This window comes from Rhinatrema bivittatum, chromosome 5 (genome assembly GCF_901001135.1).
Source record: "Rhinatrema bivittatum chromosome 5, aRhiBiv1.1, whole genome shotgun sequence".
Lineage (NCBI taxonomy): Eukaryota > Metazoa > Chordata > Amphibia > Gymnophiona > Rhinatrematidae > Rhinatrema > Rhinatrema bivittatum.
The window spans coordinates 376,217,493-376,238,377 of record NC_042619.1 but is presented as its reverse complement, the minus strand read 5'-3'; the positions used below and the strand labels follow the sequence as shown (position 1 = coordinate 376,238,377).

Sequence of the window (20,885 nt, the reverse complement as noted above, 5' to 3'; positions counted from 1 at the left end):
GCTGCTGACTACAGAGGTAAAAAAGAAAAACTGGGCTAGTGGGGAGCTTAAGGAATTCAAAAGTACCTCTGGTTTAATTTAATTTTTGTTTTGCAAAGGCAATCAAAGGAGTGTGTGTGTGTGTGTGCCCTAAAGGCACCGATGGGAGAGAAATCTCCTGAACAGTTTTAAAGGCAGCCAGGTGAGAGGGGAGTGACTGGACCACCAGTTTCACCCCCTTAGGAGCACCGGGAATAGGGGCTTAGGCTATGTTGCCAGAAAAACAACACAAGGGGCCAAGCCCCCCTAGAGCATGGACACAGCGCTGTCTCCAAAGAATAACAAACAGAGCCAATTCTCCTTTTTTTTTTTTTTTTTTTACTAAAACCAAGAAGGGTACTTGCTTGATCCTCTAAGGAAAAACCCAAAAACTGGAAATAAGGCTAAACTAGCCAAGCTCAGGAAACCGCAGGTTGAGCTGATCCATCTGCTGGAGACAAATACTGAAGGGATGCAGGGTAGGCTCTGTCCTGATATAGGATACCCTTTTCAGTTTTGGTCTGTCTCCATCTGCTGGACAGGAGGCTCAACCCACGGTCTGGACTGATCCACGTATGTACAGGGAACTGCAGTTATTGAAATTGTGTTGTAAACCACTGTGGATATTTGCAGAAGAGCAGTATATGGTTTTGTGATAGTTGATTTGGTGCAATATTTATTGCATTTTAATGGCTAGGCTCCATAGTATTTTAAATGATTATATGTCACATATTACCAGGGTAGAATAATTACATTTTTAGAAAATATATATTTTTAGCCCCTTGCTAGGGCAATTGAATACTTTGTGTCATATCAATCTGTCTTTCAGCAGGTGAAGTGGACCTCGGAACACTCTTACTTCTGGATCTCTTCCTTGTTTGCCTGTCGTGCAGTTTTATAAAGAAATCAAGTACAGAATCGCAATCCATTTAAGAACCAAACACAATGCTCAAAAACCCAACAGTTTACAGACAGCGGAAAAGGTAGTAAATGTTGATGCTTCAATACAGACCATTTTTAAAACTGTCTGAAAACACTGTGCAAATAATATATAACCTCTCAGCCACTCAATTCTAATATTCAGCTATGAGCTTGTCCACCAACTCACTGAAAAGCCCACAGTACTCACACTTCAAGTCACTGCAGATGAAACCTCCAGAATGAAGAACCCTATGCAGGTTACTTCTTTACCACCCCTGGAGCTTACACTCACTCTACAGGGGGCTGACAACATCCAACTCCTTCTACACTCAGTAGAGATTAACGCTAGCAGCCACCACCATAACCCACGCGGCCATCGTCCCTCCACTCTTACCCCTTGCAGCACACTGAACATATTTATGCATCCACCATCCGATAACAAAGAAACACCGAAAACCGTCATTGGTATAATAAGGACGCAGCTTTATTTAACACATTATAAAAAAAACCTAACAATTGGTACCCGAGCCGGTATTATGTCTCCGCTGCTGCCCGCCGTAGGGACCAAGCCGGGCAGCTTTGCTCCATGGGCCTTGTCCCCAAGCAAGGGGGCCCTGACCATCGGCGCATGCCGTGTCCCATTTTTTGCGCCGCAGCACCACTTGCAATATGCCCAACCGGCCCGGGTAACTGCCCCCCTCTCAGCTGCAACATTAACCATCAAAAAACAACATTTGTAAAAATGCAATCACGTAACATGTGTATACTGTCTGTCGAATAGGTTAACATGTTATAACAAGCTATACATTATAATTTGTTTACTTAAATTAAGACCGCAGCAACTACTCTGCTCTTTGACATTCCAGCTCTTAAAACAAATAAAATTCCTTATCCCGCTAACTTCATAAAGGGTGGGTTGCCAGGGTGTGAAGAAAAGGGGATTCATAGCCTCAGTCGCTGCCCTTTAAAAGGCCGCTGATGTCATCGGCCAGCACCGCCATCACTCTCCCTTACGCGCTGCTGGAAGGGGAGAGGGGGAGGGCCCTGTGCTGTGTCGCCACCCCCGCCGGGACGCCACCGCTGTGGGTGTCCCGGCACTTTGGTTAAGGGTGGGCTCTGGCCATGAAGGCACAAGCCCAACTATTAACGCTAGTATCCGCCACCGTAACCCACATGGCCGTCATCCCTCCACTCTTACCTCTTGCAGCACATTGAACATATTTATGCATCCACCATCCGATAACAAAGAAACACCGAAAACTGTCATTAGTATAATAAGCAGCTAGAACTCACATGAACTCCAATATTTAAAGTATCAATTTAAATACTCAGTGAAGATGTCACTCTGTTAAATATCAAGAAATTCACCGGTACTACAGTACTTATTAAACAGACGCTTAGGTTAATTTTGACCTGTGGCTCACTGCGTACATCACCATGCATTCCAGGATATCAAATGGCGAATAATTGAGTTGGTATACGTGAACCCTAGAGGAGGCGATACTAAATCTTTTCTCAACTACAGAGCGCAATTCTGGATCTATAAGCTGAATTCAGTGCACCCAAACGGATTAAATCTAGCCATTGAATGGTACACACTAACTTGAGACGCATTACGTCATCAAACAATCATGACAGGGACCTTGCATATATTTAGCCGTATTTCCGGCGCTCACACAGGAAATCAAGCCGATCCGCCATCATTGAATTCAGGATCACCCGAATCCTAAGGGACTACAAATACAGTAAGCATTAGCCTCGATTCGTTTAAAACTGAAGTGTGGCACAACTGATATAGACAGTCATAAATGTTCTGATTTTGCCGTTGTAATAATAATGATTTTATCCTCTAGACGCTGAACATTTAGCCCTTGACAAAGAACCTGGAGAGTTCGAAACATGGAACCATGTCGGGCATAGCGATGGCTTCAGCGACTGCACTAAGTTCACTAATCACATTAAGCAAAAAGAAAATATTTTAAAAAATTGACTCTTATTATTGACCGATGATTATACATAAGGCATGTCATCTAGCAAAATTGCTATTCAGATGAAGCCTATTATGACAGGTCAAAATTAACCTAAGCATCTGTTTAATAAGTACCATAGTACCGGTGAATTTATTAGTATAATAAGGCCATAGCTTTATTTAAAACGTTATAAAAACCCTAACAATTGGTACCCGAGCCAGTATTATGTATCCGTTGCTGCCCGCCGTAGGGACCAAGCAGGGCAGCCTTGCTCCATGGGCTCTCCGCCTTGTCCCCAAGCAAGGGGGCCCCGGGCATTGGCGCATGCCACGTCCCATCTTATTGCGCTGCCCAAGTCACTGATCGGCTACCACACCGTCCTGTGATGCCACCGGCACCACTTGCAATATGCCCAACCGGCCCGGGTAACCGCCAAGAACACGAGGTAGGGTGGACTCTTGCCACGTGTCCCCCAACTAACAAACTAGCTGTGGCTATGGCATCCTGGAGAGAATTATTAGATATTGTAACCAATGTCAGACAGGTGTACTCTATCCGGTCTGAATAATCCTTGGCAAAGATCATCTGCCCACTGTTGACCTCTCAGCTTTTATATCCATACACCGATCTGCTGGTTAACTTTCTTGCGACCCCTATTCCATAATCTGGAGTCTTTCCACTTAGGCCGTAGGATAATGTCTGACCAGAAGAGGGCGGCATTCGGGTACAAGTCAGATAGCTTGGCTAAGTCTCTTTTTGCCTTCTTTATCAGCTGCTTGCAAGTCAATGAGCACAGGTCATTGCCCCCCAGATGTATTATTATTACATCCGGAGCAGCCCTCGAATCTCTCAGGCGCCGTAAAAGGGGCAATAACTGGTCCCATCGCATGCCAGGCTTTCCCATCCATGTGATGACCATCCGAGAGGTGCCAATCCTAAATGTGGTCCATAGGTTCTTTTCTGTGCTCTCCTAGCCACCCAATGAATATACGAGTGACCAATGATCCAAGCTATGCATTGGGCCTACAGCAGATCTGCAAGATAGAATAATTAAGAGTTTTGGTTAGAGGTGCTCACTTTATCCAATTGGACACACGTATTAACTGCATCGGATCACTATCATCCAATTCTCTTTATCATGGCACTTGTAGTCCTGCTTGTGCCACGCTTGTAGCAGCACCGATTTTGAATGGTGAATTTTTTTCTATCCAGATTCATTTTCTTAACTGTTGTTTTGAGTACAGCGGCAAATTGATATCTGGTTGGGGGGGGTCCTGTCAGCATGAACTAACCATTTGGCCGCACCGCCAAGTACTTCTTTGTATTGTGTATCGGGCAGGTGTCGCATCCCTCAACACGCTTTAGTGACAAAGTGGCTCTTTTTCCGGACTGGTCTGTTTTGGACTTTTGTATCATGATGGATAATGTATCTGGAGTCCACAACACATTCCTTATAAGTATGCCACTATTGCTTGTGTCATTTTTGTTGGCGACGGCTAGTTCATTCACTTGTAATATTCCAAAGAAAGCGAGTGACAATGCGAGCCAAAATAAGTCAGTTTCGAACTTAGATGAGCAAATTGATGCTAATAGTGTCCAAAGAATCCTCAGCATGTTGTGTGTAATGGGGTGTCGGCTGTCAATGGTAGGCCATTCTGTCAACAACTTCTTCAGAATGAAGGACTTGGTAGGGTCTGCCCAACCTCGCACTTTAAAAAAAAAATGACAGGCCTGCCAAATGTTTGATCACGGAATTTCTAGATGCTCCCTTCTCTTTTGCAATGGAGACAAATTTGATGATTAGGTAGTCAGTGATCGGATTGACTCCATTTTTCTTCAGGAATTCTGTCACGTGGTCATAGCTCCAGCAGTATGTCGTCCATGTAGATGGTGCAACAGACCGCCGAACTAGATCGAAGGTGGTTGCAGACCAATCTTCCATAGGTGTGGCTGGCATGCGTGTCCCCACATCATCTGATGTTGGTACCTGTTTACGAAACAAATGTCATTTTGCACGAGATAGGGCATCAGCAGCGCAGTTACATACCTCTAGAACATGCTTAGCTCGTAACGTTGCATTGCTGCGCAAGGCCGCTAATATTACTTCCCTCAGGAGATAGACAACCTTCGGGCATTTGGCCCATTGTGAACTCAATACCTGAACCACCACTTGGTTGTCACACCAAAATATTATGTACTTGTTTTTTAGTTTGTCGCTCCATAATACTAGTGCCACCCATATAGGGAAGAGTTCCAGAAATGTTATGTTCTTTGTGAGTCTGGTGTTGACCCATTGCGCTAGCCAAGGCTCTGCACACCATGCCCTGTGGCAGAATGCCCAGAAACTTCAACCTCCTGATGCATCCATGTGACTATCCAGGTCTTTGCTAGAAAGCAGTGACCCTTGAATGTTAGATACACTATTGAAGTTGCTGAGAAATGAGCTCCACACATTAAAATCCGCACGTATATCCTTTGAAACTCTTAAGTGATGGGGACACTGTATCCAGACTGTGGCCGCTGCCAGTCTTCTCATAAAGGCTCTCTCCACTGGAATTAAACAACATGCAAAGTTCAATGTTCCCAAGATGGATTGTGCGATATGTAGCGTTATCTTCTTCACTGATGCTACTTGCTGTATTATCGTGCAGAGTTTTTCAAACTTTTCTTTCGAGAACCTAGCGACCATCTTGATTCCAGCTCAAGGTCAAGGAAGGAAATAATTATTGCCGGTCCTTCTGTCTTACTGTGTGCCAAAGGCACATCAAATTCCTCGGCCATGGACTGGAAATCACATAGCAAGTGGTCGCAGGTGTCTGAATTTCTTGGACCCACGAATAAGAAGTAATCTACATAGTGAATGTTACTTGAAGCTATTTTCTCTGCTGTCACCCAATGCAGGAATGAGCTAAATAGCTTGAAATAAGCACGAGACTGAGCATCCCATAGGCATGCATTTATCAAAGTAATATTGCTTCTTGAACGTGAACTCCAATAATGGGAAACTTCTTCGGAGTATTGGAAGAAGTCTGAAGGCCAATTCTATGTCTGTTCTGGCCATAAGCACACCCGCGCCGCATGTTCTGAGTAGTGCCGCTGCCGGATCAAAGGATGCATACTGCACAGAACTCTCCTCTGGGGGCAATTGGTCATTAACGGACACTCCTGGAGGGTATGACAGATTCTGAATGAGCCGGAATTTGCCTTTTTCTTTCTTGAGGATCGATGCCAGTGGTGAAAGGAATATGTTTTGGAATGGTTGCCGAGGAAAAGGACTAGCCATCCTTCCGAGTGCCAATTCGATATTGAGCTTCTTTTGCACTATGTCAGCATGTTGGGTTGCTGATGATGTGTTGCTAGTTCCTTTTATCTGGCGTTGGAATGGAATGATAAATCCTTCCCAAAATCCTTGTCAAATCATCTGTACATTTTTGCGGCGGGGTAGCGTTCCAACCATGGTATCATTGCTTCTAACTTGATGGGTGATGGTGCTTTTCCAAACTGCAGACTTTCAAAAACACCTCCCAGTCGTAGTTATTTTTGGGCATTTTGTTACTGGGTGTGATGCTGCACAGGCTGAACAAGCATGCTTAAATTTACAATCTTGGAATGTGCATGTTGTCTTGTTATAAAGCCAGCATGTATTGTCATGTGACTGCGCCTGCCTTACTGAATGCCTGTTGGGAGATGACCTTCTTGTGGTTCTTGAGCGTGCTCCTGGATCGCCCGTTTTACATGTCATCTGCTTCACCCAGAGGCTGAGCTCTTGAGTTCCCCATGACATGAAGTGACTCTCTTCCATTTTGTCACGGAATTCCTCGTCATAGTTGAGCCAGGCCCAACCTCCGTGCTCTTGGTATGCTTCGAGAATATTCGCTGCGTAACTTAACATGGGACCATATTGAGAAGGGTCCCGATGACCCACCACACTTGTCATGTATAAAAATGCTCTTATCCAGTTAACGATATTTTTTTGAATCCTCTTCTCCTTTTCCTTGGTCCTTTGTCGTCCTTGCAGGATACTAAAAATATCTATGTATTTCCGTTTTCGTATTTTTTTGCGCAATTGCTTGGGCACACTTTCCCATAGCTCTGATAAGGTGATAAGTGTGGGGGGGACTCTGGACTTCTTGTTGACTGCCTTAGCCATTGGTTGTGGGTCACTGTCACTTGTGGAGTCACTGTCACTTGTGGAGTCTGAAGACGACGAGGAAGAAGAACTGTCTGAGCTGGAACTTGTTCTGCGCTTGCACTTCACCTTGCGCTTTTTTCCAGCTGCCACTGTATTGTTTTCCGCACCTATGGCACCCGACTTCTGCTCTCTCCCCCCATCCCGAGACTCACCCACATTGCTGTCTCCCATCTGTACTGATTGATCTGCTTGGCTTGTGGTTGCTCTCTCGTCTGAGTTTAGTGTTTCCTGTCGCGCTCCCTTGTAGCTTTGTGCCACTGGTCCATCCGATCCGCCCGTTGCTGCTGCTGGAGCACTAGTGTGGGCTTCCGATAAGCCTCTTGTATTGTCTCCTTCTAGTGATCTCAGTCTGCTTGTGTTAATCTGTGAAGAGGCTCGAGGTGCCGGCCCTCCCTCCTGAGTAGGAAAGATTCCTTGTACTGGTGCCGGCCATGGCCACCAAGGTGAATGATAATAGTTTTGGCTGCTCATTCCACCACATGCTGCATAATCCCATGGATGCCCCAATTGGTTCCATCCTGGGAATGGGCCAGGAGCGCTGGAGCCCCATGGAGATTGATGCCAGTTAGCACTGTCAAAGTTCTGCCATGTCAAGTGAGGGGCTGGATATGGCTGGCTGCCGTGCCCGGGCTGTCCTTGCATCCAACCTGAAGGGGATGGCTCAACGTTTGGTGGACACGGGTACCCCTTGATGCTTATATGTCTTTGATAATCGCTCCAGCTGGCCTGCAACCATGGACCTCCATGAGGGCTTTGGTGTGATGTGTAAGAAGCTGTCGCTCTCTTAGAGGTGTGCTGCTCTGGATCTAACTCCGTGGCCTCTTCTGCCCTTGTCTCCATAGTGTGGCTGACAGCTGACATCATATCACTCATTTGTGATTCGACTGATGTGGTTGCCCGTTGATCTGTCAACTCTCGACTGGAACCTCGTCCCCTGCGACATTTTCCTCGACTGCTCGCCACTCTTGTTTGCTTTTTGCGCCAAACGGTCTCTTGCCTCGCTGACGGCATTATCTCTATGTTTGATCTTTCGACAATGTTTATCTCTTTCAAAGCTGTTGAACGTGCTGAACGCAGTTTGCGCCTTGGCTGTTCAACCGTTGCCGTGGTGCTTGCGGGAGTGTTGCTGGCTGTACCAGAAGGCATTTTGTGTCTGTGATTGCTGCAAGAATTCTAGCTTTTTACACCCTAGCCCCTTTTTTTTTTTTTTTTTTTAAACTTGAGTCCTGTTCTCAATCTCACTGTTTACTAACTACCACACTCTGCTTCGCTCCCTTTTTCCCTCCTCTAGTTTTGTTTTTTTTTTTAGTTAATGATTGGGTGCAGGGGGCAGCTCTTAACTAGCTAGCTGCCCCAGCTATCTGCTCTGGCGCCTATTTTTTTTTAATTTCCCCCGTTATTTGTATGGGCAAGGTGGTGAAGTCTATAAAAATCCCGCCCCCCCCTTTTTTTTTTTTTGTATTTGTGGGAACTGAACCGGCGGCCTATACCAGTGTATTGACTGCCTCGGTCCTGGCTCCCTCCTAGCCTACCACGTGACTTGCAGGCTGCTACTCGCTTGGTGACTCTCCCCTTCCCTAGGCCCTTCACGTTCGCGATCGGGCTCTTTCAGCCTGCCTGCCCCTCTCGCCTGGAAATGGTCCTCCCCGATCTATCCCCGCTTGCCTTAGTGATCGGGTTATCCCTCACCTGCCTCGGCCTCCGTCTGCCTCGGCTCCCCTCCCCCCGGAAGACGCCTGCTCACTCGTCCTCCCTAACCCGCCGTTTTTTTTTATTTTTTTTATGTCTTCTCGAGTCCTTTAGAGCTCTAACTCCCTGGTTTCGGAACGGCGCCGTCGGGGTGCGCCCGGTCGCGTGGCCTACACGGTGCTCCGAGGTTGCCTGCCAGCGCGTGAAGAAAAGGGGAGTGATGGCCTCTACCACGGCCCTTTAAAGGGCCGCTGACGTCATCGGCCGGCGACGCAGGAAGGGGAGGGGAGGCCCCGAGCCGCGTCGCTGCGCTCTCGCTTCCCAATACGTAGCCGCGCCCCCCGCCCCGCCGGGACACACAGGGTAACTGGAACAAACCAGTGTCGCTAGTAACGGGGGGGGGGTGTTCTACATTTATGATATTGAAAGTAGATCAGGTAAAAGTAACTCTGAAGAGCTAATTTTTTTTGTTTTTATTGTTAATCGTTAGTATAGCGCTCCCGGCCGTGCACAGCACTGGACAGAGGCGCATGAGAGGCAGTCCTTGCTCTTTCACGTTTATAATCTAGTCAGAAGAGGCAGAGAAGTCACACGGACAAAAAAATAATCAAGAGGCTTTAAGTTAAAACTGTGAGGCCGTGATCAGGAAGAACTAAAGCGGGTGAGCTAGCGCTAGGATTAACTGAGGAATAATTGAGAAAGGGAGATTTTAATTGAATGAATCTGCAAGGAATGAGGTCGCTTAAGTCTGTAAAAGAAAATCAGCCAGTTTGGGGGGGATAGGTGTGGGGCAGAGTGGAAAGGACTTAAGACCTTCCCAAAATTAACACTAAGACTGATTAGCATTTCAAGGTACAGTAATTTAGTATAGTTATCTTGCAGTCCTAAACAAACCAAAATATTGTTGAATCAGCCAATAAAACACACTTATATGGCCAAGTGAAAATGGTGACAGCAAGCATACAATTTCCTTTTCTGAAAAGCCATGATTTGTCTGCAAGTGGTAAGTCATCTCATAAGAACATAAGAAAATGCCATACTGGGTCAGACCAAGGGTCCATCAAGCCCAGCATCCTGTTTCCAACAGTGGCCAATCCAGGCCATAAGAACCTGGCAAGTACCCAAAAACTAAGTCTATTCCATGTAACCATTGCTAATGGCAGTGGCTATTCTCTAAGTGAACTTAATAGCAGCTAATGGACTTCTCCTCCAAGAACTTATCCAATCCTTTTTTAAACACAGCTATACTAACTGCACTAACCACATTCTCTGGCAACAAATTCCAGAGTTTAATTGTGCGTTGAGTAAAAAAGAACTTTCTCTGATTAGTTTTAAATGTGCCCCATGCTAACTTCATGGAGTGCCCCCAGTCTTTCTACTATCCGAAAGAGTAAATAACCGATTCACATCTACCCGTTCTAGACCTCTCATGATTTTAAACACCTCTATCATATCCCCCCTCAGTCGTCTCTTCTCCAAGCTGAAAAGTCCTAACCTCTTTAGTCTTTCCTCATAGGGGAGTTGTTCCATTCCCCTTATCATTTTGGTAGCCCTTCTCTGTACCTTCTACATCGCAATTATATCTTTTTTGAGATGCGGCGACCAGAATTGTACACAGTATTCAAGGTGCGGTCTCACCATGGAGCGATACAGAGGCATTATGACATTTTCCGTTTTATTCACCATTCCTTTTCTAATAATTCCCAACATTGTTTGCTTTTTTGACTGCCGCAGCACACTGCACCGATTTCAATGTGTTATCCACTATGACACCTAGATCTCTTTCTTGGGTTGTAGCACCTAATATGGAACCCAACATTGTGTAATTATAGCATGGGTTATTTTTCCCTATATGCATCACCTTGCACTTATCCACATTAAATTTCATCTGCCATTTGGATGCCCAATTTTCCAGTCTCACAAGGTCTTCCTGCAATTTATCACAATCTGCTTGTGATTTAACTACTCTGAACAATTTTGTGTCATCTGCAAATTTGATTATCTCACTCGTCGTATTTCTTTCCAGATCATTTATAAATATATTGAACAGTAAGGGTCCCAATACAGATCCCTGAGGCACTCCACTGTCCACTCCCTTCCACTGAGAAAATTGCCCATTTAATCCTACTCTCTGTTTCCTGTCTTTTAGCCAGTTTGCAATCCATGAAAGGACATCGCCACCTATCCCATGACTTTTTACTTTTCCTAGAAGCTTCTCATGAGGAACTTTGTCAAACGCCTTCTGAAAATCCAAGTATACTATATCTACCGGTTCACCTTTATCCACATGTTTATTAACTCCTTCAAAAAAGTGAAGCAGATTTGTGAGGCAAGACTTGCCCTGGGTAAAGCCATGCTGACTTTGTTCCATTAAACCATGTCTTTCTATATGTTCTGTGATTTTGATGTTTAGAACACTTTCCACTATTTTTCCTGGCACTGAAGTCAGGCTAACCGGTCTGTAGTTTCCCGGATCGCCCCTGGAGCCCTTTTTAAATATTGGGGTTACATTTGCTATCCTCCAGTCTTCAGGTACAATGGATGATTTTAATGATAAGTTACAAATTTTTACTAATAGGTCTGAAATTTCATTTTTTAGTTCCTTCAGAACTCTGGGGTGTATACCATCCGGTCCAGGTGATTTACTACTCTTCAGTTTGTCAATCAGCCCTACCACATCTTCTAGATTTACCGTGATTTGATTCAGTCCATCTGAATCATTACCCATGAAAACCTTCTCCATTACGGTTACCTCCCCAACATCCTCTTCAGTAAACACCGAAGCAAAGAAATCATTTAATCTTTCCGCGATGGCCTTATCTTCTCTAAGTGCCCCTTTAACGCCTTGATCATCTAACGGTCCAACTGACTCCCTCACAGTCTTTCTGCTTCGGATATATTTTAAAAAGTTTTTACTGTGAGTTTTTGCCTCTACAGCCAACTTCTTTTCAAATTCTCTCTTAGCCTGTCTTATCAATGTCTTACATTTAACTTGCCAATGTTTATGCTTTATCCTATTTTCTTCTGTTGGATCCTTCTTCCAATTTTTGAATGAAGATCTTTTGGCTAAAATAGCTTCTTTCACCTCCTCTTTTAACCATGCCGGTAATTGTTTTGCCTTCTTTCCACCTTTCTTAATGTGTGGAATACATCTGGACTGTGCTTCTAGAATGGTATTTTTTTAACAATGACCACGCCTCTTGGACATTTTTTACTTTTGTAGCTGCTCTTTTCAGTTTTTTTTAACAATTTTTCTCATTTTATCAAAGTTTCCCTTTTGAAAGTTTAGCACGAGAGACTTGGATTTGCACACTGTTCCTTTTCCAGTCATTAAATCAAATTTGATCATATTATGATCACTATTGCCAAGTGGCCCCACCACCGTTACCTCTCTCACCAAGTCCTGTGCTCCACTGAGAATTAGATCTAAAATTGCTCCCTCTCTCGTCGGTTCCTGAACCAATTGCTCCATAAAGCTATCATTTATTCCATCCAGGAACGTTATCTCTCTAGCGTGACCCGATGATACATTTACCCAGTCTATATTGGGGTAATTGAAGTCTCAGCAAAAACCGGTGCAAGAACACACTTAGGCAATCCACCTTCAAATATAAATAGTCTTTAATAGAAAGTCTTTCATTCAATGTAATCGGCAACTCCACATAAACTTGCAAACATGATTTAGATTGGGGGACCAACTCCACATAAACTTGCAAACATGATTTAGATTGGGGGACCAATCTAAATCATGTTTGCAAGTTTATGTGGAGTTGCCGATTACATTGAATGAAAGACTTTCTATTAAAGACTATTTATATTTGAAGGTGGATTGCCTAAGTGTGTTCTTGCACCGGTTTTTGCTGATACTTGCTTATGTGCAAGGTTTGCTTCTGTCTTGGATGGTAATTGAAGTCTCCCATTATTACTGCACTACCAATTTGGTTAGCTTCCCTAATTTCTCTTAGCATTTCACTGTCCATCTCACCATCTTGACCAGGTGGATGGTAGTATACCCCTATCACTGTAGTCTTCCCTGACACACAAGGGATTTCTACCCATAAAGATTCAATTTTGTATTTAGTCTCATGCAGGATGTTTATCCTGTTGGATTCTATGCCATCCCGGACATAAAGCGCCACACCTCCTCCCGAGTGCTCCTCTCTGTCATTGTGATATAATTTGTACCCCGGTATAGCACTGTCCCATTGGTTATCCTCTTTCCACCATGTCTCTGAGATGCCAATTAAGTCTATGTCATCATTTACTGCTATACATTCTAATTCTCCCATCTTACTTCTTAGACTTCTGGCATTAGCATATAAACATTTCAAAGTTTGTTTTTTGTTTGTATTTTTATTCTGCTTTTTAATTGATAGGGATGTTAGAATTTTTTAGCTCAGGTGAGTTTTTAGTTACAGGCACTTGGACTACTTTTCTAATTATTGGAACCTCACTGTCGGGATGCCCTAATTCTAATGCATCATTAGTATCCTTTAAAGATACCTCTCTCCGAACCATGCGCTGCTGAGCGACTGTCGGCTTTCCCCTTTGTTCTAGTTTAAAAGCTGCTCTATCTCCTTTTTAAAGGCTAGCGCCAGCAGTCTGGTTCCACCCTGGTTAAGGTGGAGCCCATCCCTTCGGAAGAGACTCCCCCTTCCCCAAAAGGTTCCCCAGTTCCTAACAAAACTGAATCCCTCTTCCTTGCACCATCGTCTCATCCACGCATTGAGACTCCGGAGCTCTGCCTGCCTCTGGTGACCTGCGCGTGGAACAGGGAGCATTTCAGAGAATGCTACCCTGGAGGTTCTGGATTTAATCTTTCTACCTAAGAGCCTAAATTTGGCTTCCAGAATCTCGTCTGTAGATATCCCAGTCACCAGCGAGTCTATTTAATCTAGTATGCTCAGGTGCAGAAATAGAGAAATGACCAAGAAGCCCAGTAACACAGCAAAGGTTGCTTAAGATGTGTTTTGTGCTTTACATAAGTTAAGGAGTGAACGTCTCATGACCTTAGGAGATGGAAAGTTATGTTCCTTTTAGAATGAAAATCAATTTATAAATGATCTGGAAAGAAATACTACGAGTGAGGTAATCAAATTTGCAATTGATACAAAATTGCTCAGAGTACTTAAATCACAAGCAGATTGTGATAAATTGCAGGAAGACCTTGTGAGACTGGAAAATTGGGCATCGAAATGGCAGATGAAATTTAATATGGATAAGTGTAAGGTGATGCATTTAGGGAAAAATAACCCATGCCATAGTTACACAATGTTAGGTTCCATAGTAGGTGCTACTACCCAAGAAAGAGATCTAGGCATCATAGTGGATAACACATTGAAATAGTCTGTTCAGTGTGCTGCGGCAGTCAAAAATGCAAACAGAATTTTGGGAATTATTAGAAAGGGAATGGTGAATAAAATGGAAAATGTCATAATGCCTCTGTATCGCTCCATAGTGAGACTGCACCTTGAATACTATGTACAATTCTGGTCGCCACATCTCAAAAAAGATGTAATTGCGATGGAGAAGGTACAGAGAAGGGCTACCAAAATGATAAGGGGATTGGAACAGCTCCCCTATGAGGAAAGACTAAAGAAGTTGGGACTTTTCAGCTTGGGGAAGAGACGGCTGAAGGGGGATGTGATAGAGGTGTTTAAAATCATGAGAGGTCTAGAACGGGTAGATGTGAATCGGTTATTTACGCTTTCGGATAATAGAAAGACTAGGGGGCACTCCATGAAGTTAGCATGTGGCACATTTAAAACTAATCAGAGAAAGTTCTTTTTCACTCAACGCACAATTAAACTCTGGAATTTGTTGCCAGAGGATGTGGTTAGTGCAGTTAGTATAGCTGTGTTTAAAAAAGGATTGGATAAGTTCTTGGAGGAGAAGTCCATTACCTGCTATTAATTAAGTTGACTTAGAAATTAGCCACTGCTATTACTAGCAACCGTAACATGGAATAGACTTAGATTTTGGGTACTTGCCAGGTTCTTATGGCCTGGATTGGCCACTGTTGGAAACAGGATGCTGGGCTTGATGGACCCTTGGTCTGACCCAGTATGGCATGTTCTTATGTTCTTAACTAAAAAAAAAATCTACCAATATAACCCTTCACCCAAATTTTCCAGTTATTCATATTGGGCCATCATATCCTGAGGCACGTCCACTTAGCTTTATAGCACTCATCTAACTAGTAAAATCGTAGGCCAAGCTGTACATAGCCAGTTTGGAAGAAGAGTTTTTGTATGGCCCCTGCTGGTTTAGGCATGTGAAATGTTGAAAATGTCACACTGATGATGTGTTCTTTATATGTGTGTGTCGGGGGGAGGGGGGGTGGGGCAGAAGGTCCTTTGGAAGAACTTCAGGCATTTCATGAATGGCTCAGCTCACGGGATTTAAAGTTAAAATCCACAATGGATTATTATTGGACAGAAATTACTAAAATAAATATTTTCCTGTTGATAGCAGGGCTGAATTAGCCATGCTGTCATGGGAACTGCCAATCAGGGCCCAGGAGGTGGAGCTTAAGAAGCAGAGTGTAGATTTTTTCAGTTCCCGCGCAGGAAAGTAACAGATTCTCCTCAGTCTGTTTTTTCTGCGCGTGGGAGAGCACACGGAGCTAAATTCTCACACTTCTTGCTATTTTTTGAGAGAAATGTCGAAAAAGCCCTTGGGCTTTAAGCCGTGTCCCTGCAGCAAGATCATGTCCGTGACCGACAGACATGATCGATGCTACCACTGTTTGGGACCAGATCACAATCAGTCTGATTGTGATTTTTGTGAAAGAATGTCCCCACGAGCACGACGCTATAGGGCCTATAGGATGGTCGAACTCTCGATGGAAGACAGATCGTCGACGACTCATTCTTCGCCGGGGCCGGTGTCGCTGGCACCACCGCCGAAGAAGAGAGCATCTTCGTGGGACCCACAGACCTCCAGGACTGGAGGTAAGGACAAGCGGCCCAAGGACCAGGAGGGAACCCAGGGATCTTGGTTGAAACCATCGGACAGGCTGCGAGTCTCACTGTCCAAATCAACCTCAGATAAAAAGCGGTCCCGATCTTCGGAGCATGTACGGGCTCACAGGGATCCAGAGACACCGAGAGAATATATTACATGTTGAGCGGTCAGTTTCCCAGGCGGGACTGAAAGACAAACAGATACAGGCAGCGCCGACAAAAAAAGCACCGCTCATTGGAACAACGTGATCCGTCGACGCATGCATCGAAGCTGGCGATGACAACAGATCTGGCACCGAGGACACCGGAACAAGGAACATCGAGGCCGGAGTCGGCGAAGAAGCGGGAGACAGCTCCAAAAAGGCCAGAGACGGAGCCAGACCCAGCGCCGAAGAGGCCAGAGCCGGCGCTGAGGAAGTTAGAGCCGGCTCTGAAGACACCAGAACCGTTGCCGAGAGAGCGGCAGTTGGTGCCCAAAAAAACCAAGGCTGACATTGGAGAAGCCGCAACCGGCACCAAAAAAGGCGCAACTGGAGCTGAAGAAACTGGAACGGAGACCGGGGATGCGAGAGACGCGACCATTGGAGCAACAAACTCTGGAGCTGGCTCCTAGCACATCACAATGGGAGCTCATAGTGTGTAAAGGGCTCACACAGCAATTGGAGTCCCTATCGAGACACCAAAGACAATCCTCGACATTAAGTCGTACAGCTTCAAAAAGATCTAGATCTGGGAGGGATTCTCCAACAGATAGTAGACATTCAGACTGAAAGAAAGATCTAAGCACCATAGGGATTATTCTTCCTCCTCCAGACGAGATCATGGTCATGGACATAAACATCGCTGTGTCTCACATCACACAGAGGATAAGTCATCAACCTCATCTTCCTCCCATCATGAGAGAAGGTCAGAAAGCTCTAGCTGTTCAAATAGACGGATAATACGAGTTTCGTCTTCTACTTCCCCTCATTCTATCTCCAGGTCAATGGACAGAGACTTATCTGAACACCAGTTTGGGCCGGCATAGTAGCCAATCAAACGGGGATGACAGCTCGTGGCCTCTTACCCTGCAATCAACCCAACCGGATATTTCAGCAAAGTTGGGAGCATCTCAAGAGCACCCCCCAATGCCACCACATACCACAAAAGTGTTTTGGGACCTTACACAATCCCTAGCTGGATGTTTTGATACGCTTAAATCTTCCTTTACATTACCACCGAGGATCCAATGGAACAGTCCCAAACAACCCGAGAGGAACCAGTATCAATTCCGCTACACTCTCCGCCCTTCTCGCCAGTTCGCTCACCATCTTCTCAAAGGGATTCTATATCATCGCAATCTTCGCCTTCCTTCTCCACCGGGTACCCGTCTGATCCACTGGAACAACCTGTAGAACCGTATTCTCCCCCGGAGGATCTTTCTTATCCAAAGTTTGTGGATAAGATGGGAACCATTTGAAAGCTGGAAGTGCAGAAATTACCAGAACCCAGAGCGGAGACCTTGCGTCTAATTAAAGATCTTCGATACCCCTGGAGAACCCACTTCACTTCCACCACACAATGTGTTACACAGTGTTCTTCAGAAATCATGGGAAACTCCATTTACATTATCAGCAGTGTCTAGAAAAACTGACAAAGTTTAAACTGCAAAAACCTTCTGCATATTCCACTCCACAATTACCACATGAGTCCATTGTAGTGGAGTCAGCATTGCAGAGATCCAGGAAGTCGAAGACACATGCCTCCAACCCTCCTGGCAAAGATAACAAATGTCTAGATGATTTCGCTAAACGAGTCTATCAAAACGCAATGCTAACAGCACACATTCATCATCACCAATTCTACATGGTACAGTACATGTATGAATGTATACAAGCAACTAAAGGAATGTTTACATCGACAGGGGATAATATCCCTTCCCCTATTTCAGACATGGAGGAATGCTCGCGTCACTTGCTTCGGGCAGTATACAAGGGATTTGAGAACTCTTCTTGAGCATCAGCAATGGCAATAGCAGCAAATAGGTTAGCTTGGCTTAAGGCCAGTGCCATACGAGAGGAGTTACATGATAAGTTAGCTAATCTCCCATGTATGAGAGATAATTTGTTCGGTGAACTTTTCCATGATACAGTTAGCAAGTTAAAGGATCAAGCGCTTGCAGTACAGTCTTTAACAACACCAGCATCTTCCAAGAGATATTTTCATACCTCTTGTAGACAACCCTTCTCTCGAAGACCGTATAGAAACTAACAACCGTTCAGAACGCAGTCTTATCATACCTTTCAAAGACAGCAGACTCATCCACCTCAGCAACAACAGCAAAGGAGGGGAAAACCACGGTCACAAAGACAGCAACAGCTGCAGCAAACCGCGGTTCCAGCGAAGACCTCACAATCTTTTTAAGAACCAGGCCACCACCTCCCCTAGCAGAGGCCCCTCCAGGAAGAATAACAGCTTGCTTCACCACCTGGAAGTCCATAACAACGGATCAATGGGTTCTGGACATAGTGAAGAATGGATATCAGCTTCAGTTTATAACCAAGCCCCAAATTCCACATCTAGCACCTCGGGGTTTGAAAACTCTGCACCCCCAACTCGCCCAAGAGATAGCCCTACTCCAACATCAGAGGGCTATCAGACACATCCCTTGGGCACACCGGTGCAAGGGCTTTTACTTCCCATATTTTCTAATTCCAAAGAAATCAGGGGGCTACCGACCTATCCTGGACCTCAGGGACTTGAACAAATGGATAGTGCGAGAGAAATTCAAGATGGTATCTCTGAAATCCATCCTTCCCTTATTACAACCCAAGGACTGGATGTGTTCAATAGATCTGAAGGATACATATACACACATACCAATCCACCGATCCTCTTGGCAATACCTATGTTTTCAGTACCACAATCAACATTACCAATACAGGGTCCTACCCTTTGGCCTCTCAGCAGCACCCAGGGTATTTACCAATTATATGGTGGTGGTGGTGGTGGCCCACCTTCGTCAGCAAGGACTGATGATCTTTCCATATCTAGACAATTGGCTGATAGTAGCATCGGACCCAATCCTCTTGGAGCATCAGTTCAACAAAGCAATCAGTTGCCTTCAGGACTTGGGGTTGATCATCAACTACACAAAATCCACCTTGCAACCGACGCAGATGCTGCAATTCATAGGAGCTCACCTGGACACCATTCGAGCCAGAGCATTCCTTCCGGAAGACAGGAAGGCGACAATATGCTCTCTGCTTCAATCACTGAAGGAAACGCAGTGTCTAACAGCTTGAACCATATTGAAAGCTTTGGGTCACATGGCAGCAGCAAATTTCACAGTTCCAAACACAAAACTTCACATGAGACTCTTACAGTGGGGTCTGAAAAGACAATGGAAACAGCATTCGCAACCATTGCAAAAACACATAAAGCTGACGGCTCAGATGAAAAGGGACATCGACTGGTGGCTCCGGGTACTAGCGTTGGACAAGGGAGCTTTGTTCAGTCCTCCACAACACAATGCAGTCCTCATGACAGATGCATCCAGGAAAGGCTGGGGAGCTCATCTCGACCTTTTGGAAACAAAAGGCCTATGGTCAACCACCGAACAAACTCTGCAGATCAATCTACTGGAACTCAGAGCGATAAGCAATGCCCTAAACACCTTCCAGAAGTACCTACAAGGTCGAAGGGTCATGATGTATACGGACAACCAAGTGGTGATGTTTTATATAAACAAACAAGGCGGGTCCGGTTCATGGCCCCTCTGCAGAGAAGTCCTTCAGATCTTTGTCCATGCACAGACACTCCATCCACCTGCAAGCAACTTACCTGCTGGGAATAGCAAACACCAGTTAAGTCGCAACTTTCACCCACACAAATGGACGCTCAATACAGAAGTAGTGCAGACTACCTTCGGCCGTTGGGGAACGCCGACAATAGATCTCTTTACCACAGAAGCGAACATCAGCTTCCAAGGTTCTGTTCGATCCGATCAAGTCTAGCACAGCTAGCTCAAGATGCATTCCTTATTCCATGGATGTCCAGTCTCCTATATGCATTTCCACAGATTCCATTAATCACTAGGACAATTCAAAAGTGCATAGTAGACAACAGCCAACTGATTCTCATTGCCCCAGCTTGGCCCAGACAACTGTGGTACAGTTATCTCTTATGTCTGTCGATCGCAACCCCAATTCGATTACCAGATCGTCCAGATCTTCTGCTTCAGGAAGGGGGAGTACTCATTCACCCACTCCATTCTTCCCTCCATCTGACTGCATGGAGATTGAGCAGACACTACTAATGGCACAAGGGGTTTCTACAGTGAAACAGTCAATACTTTTAGAATCCAGAAAGCCATCTACCAGAAGAAGCTACACCTTTAAATGGAAACGCTATTCCAACTGGTATACGGATAACGGTATTCGCCAACACGCTTACTGGATTATCTACATTTTCTGTACAAGGCAGGGTTAGCAACGTCATCGATAAGAGTTCATCTCAGTGCGATTTCGGCATATCACAGACAGATCAATAATCATTCTGTGGCGGAACATCCATTATTATCCAGATTCGTTTAATGCATCCTTTGCCCACCGATAGCCAAACCACCAGTTCCATGGAACCTTAATGTACTACTTGAGCAACTCATGCTGCCACTCTTCGAACCTATGGATTCAGCACATATGAAATACCTCACTTGGAAAGTGGTGTTTTTGGTAGCCATAACATCTGCACGTAGAGTTAGTGAACTGCAAGCACTGGTTCATTGCGACCCATATTTACAGTTTTATCACAATAAAGTCATCCTACAAACTCATCCATCCTTCCTTCCAAAAGTAATTTCATCTTTTCACCTGAACCAGGCAATAGAATTGCCCATTTTTTTCCCGAAACCTCATTCGAACGACAGGGAATGTTTGCTACACACCCTCGACTGTAAGCGAGCGTTGGCATATTATAAGAAGAACACACTCTACAAATCGAGTATCTCAGCTGTTCATCTCCTTTAATCCGAATGCCCCAGTTCTCCAGCTGTATTGTACCGCTTTAATACCTAAAAATGTTTGTTGGGAGTCTGACCAGCGAGTCGGAGGCTGCCGTTTCGCCGCGATTTGCATAAAAAACTAAGCTTCT

The 20,885-nt window shown here is 44.9% G+C and overlaps 2 protein-coding genes across 2 annotated transcripts in view; both read right to left on the bottom strand.

The window, feature by feature from the left end:
* Positions 1–20,885, bottom strand: part of IL1R2 (interleukin 1 receptor type 2) — a 146,155-nt gene that overhangs the window by 30,055 nt on the left and 95,215 nt on the right. The window lies entirely within an intron of this gene.
* Positions 1,402–8,999, bottom strand: LOC115093113. Its single transcript, XM_029604817.1, has 2 exons — positions 7,254–8,999; positions 1,402–3,943 (listed from the first exon to the last, which is right to left on the bottom strand). The coding sequence occupies exons 1-2, from the start codon at positions 8,245–8,247 to the stop codon at positions 3,933–3,935; spliced, it is 1,005 nt and encodes a 334-aa protein (XP_029460677.1). The 5' UTR covers positions 8,248–8,999; the 3' UTR covers positions 1,402–3,932.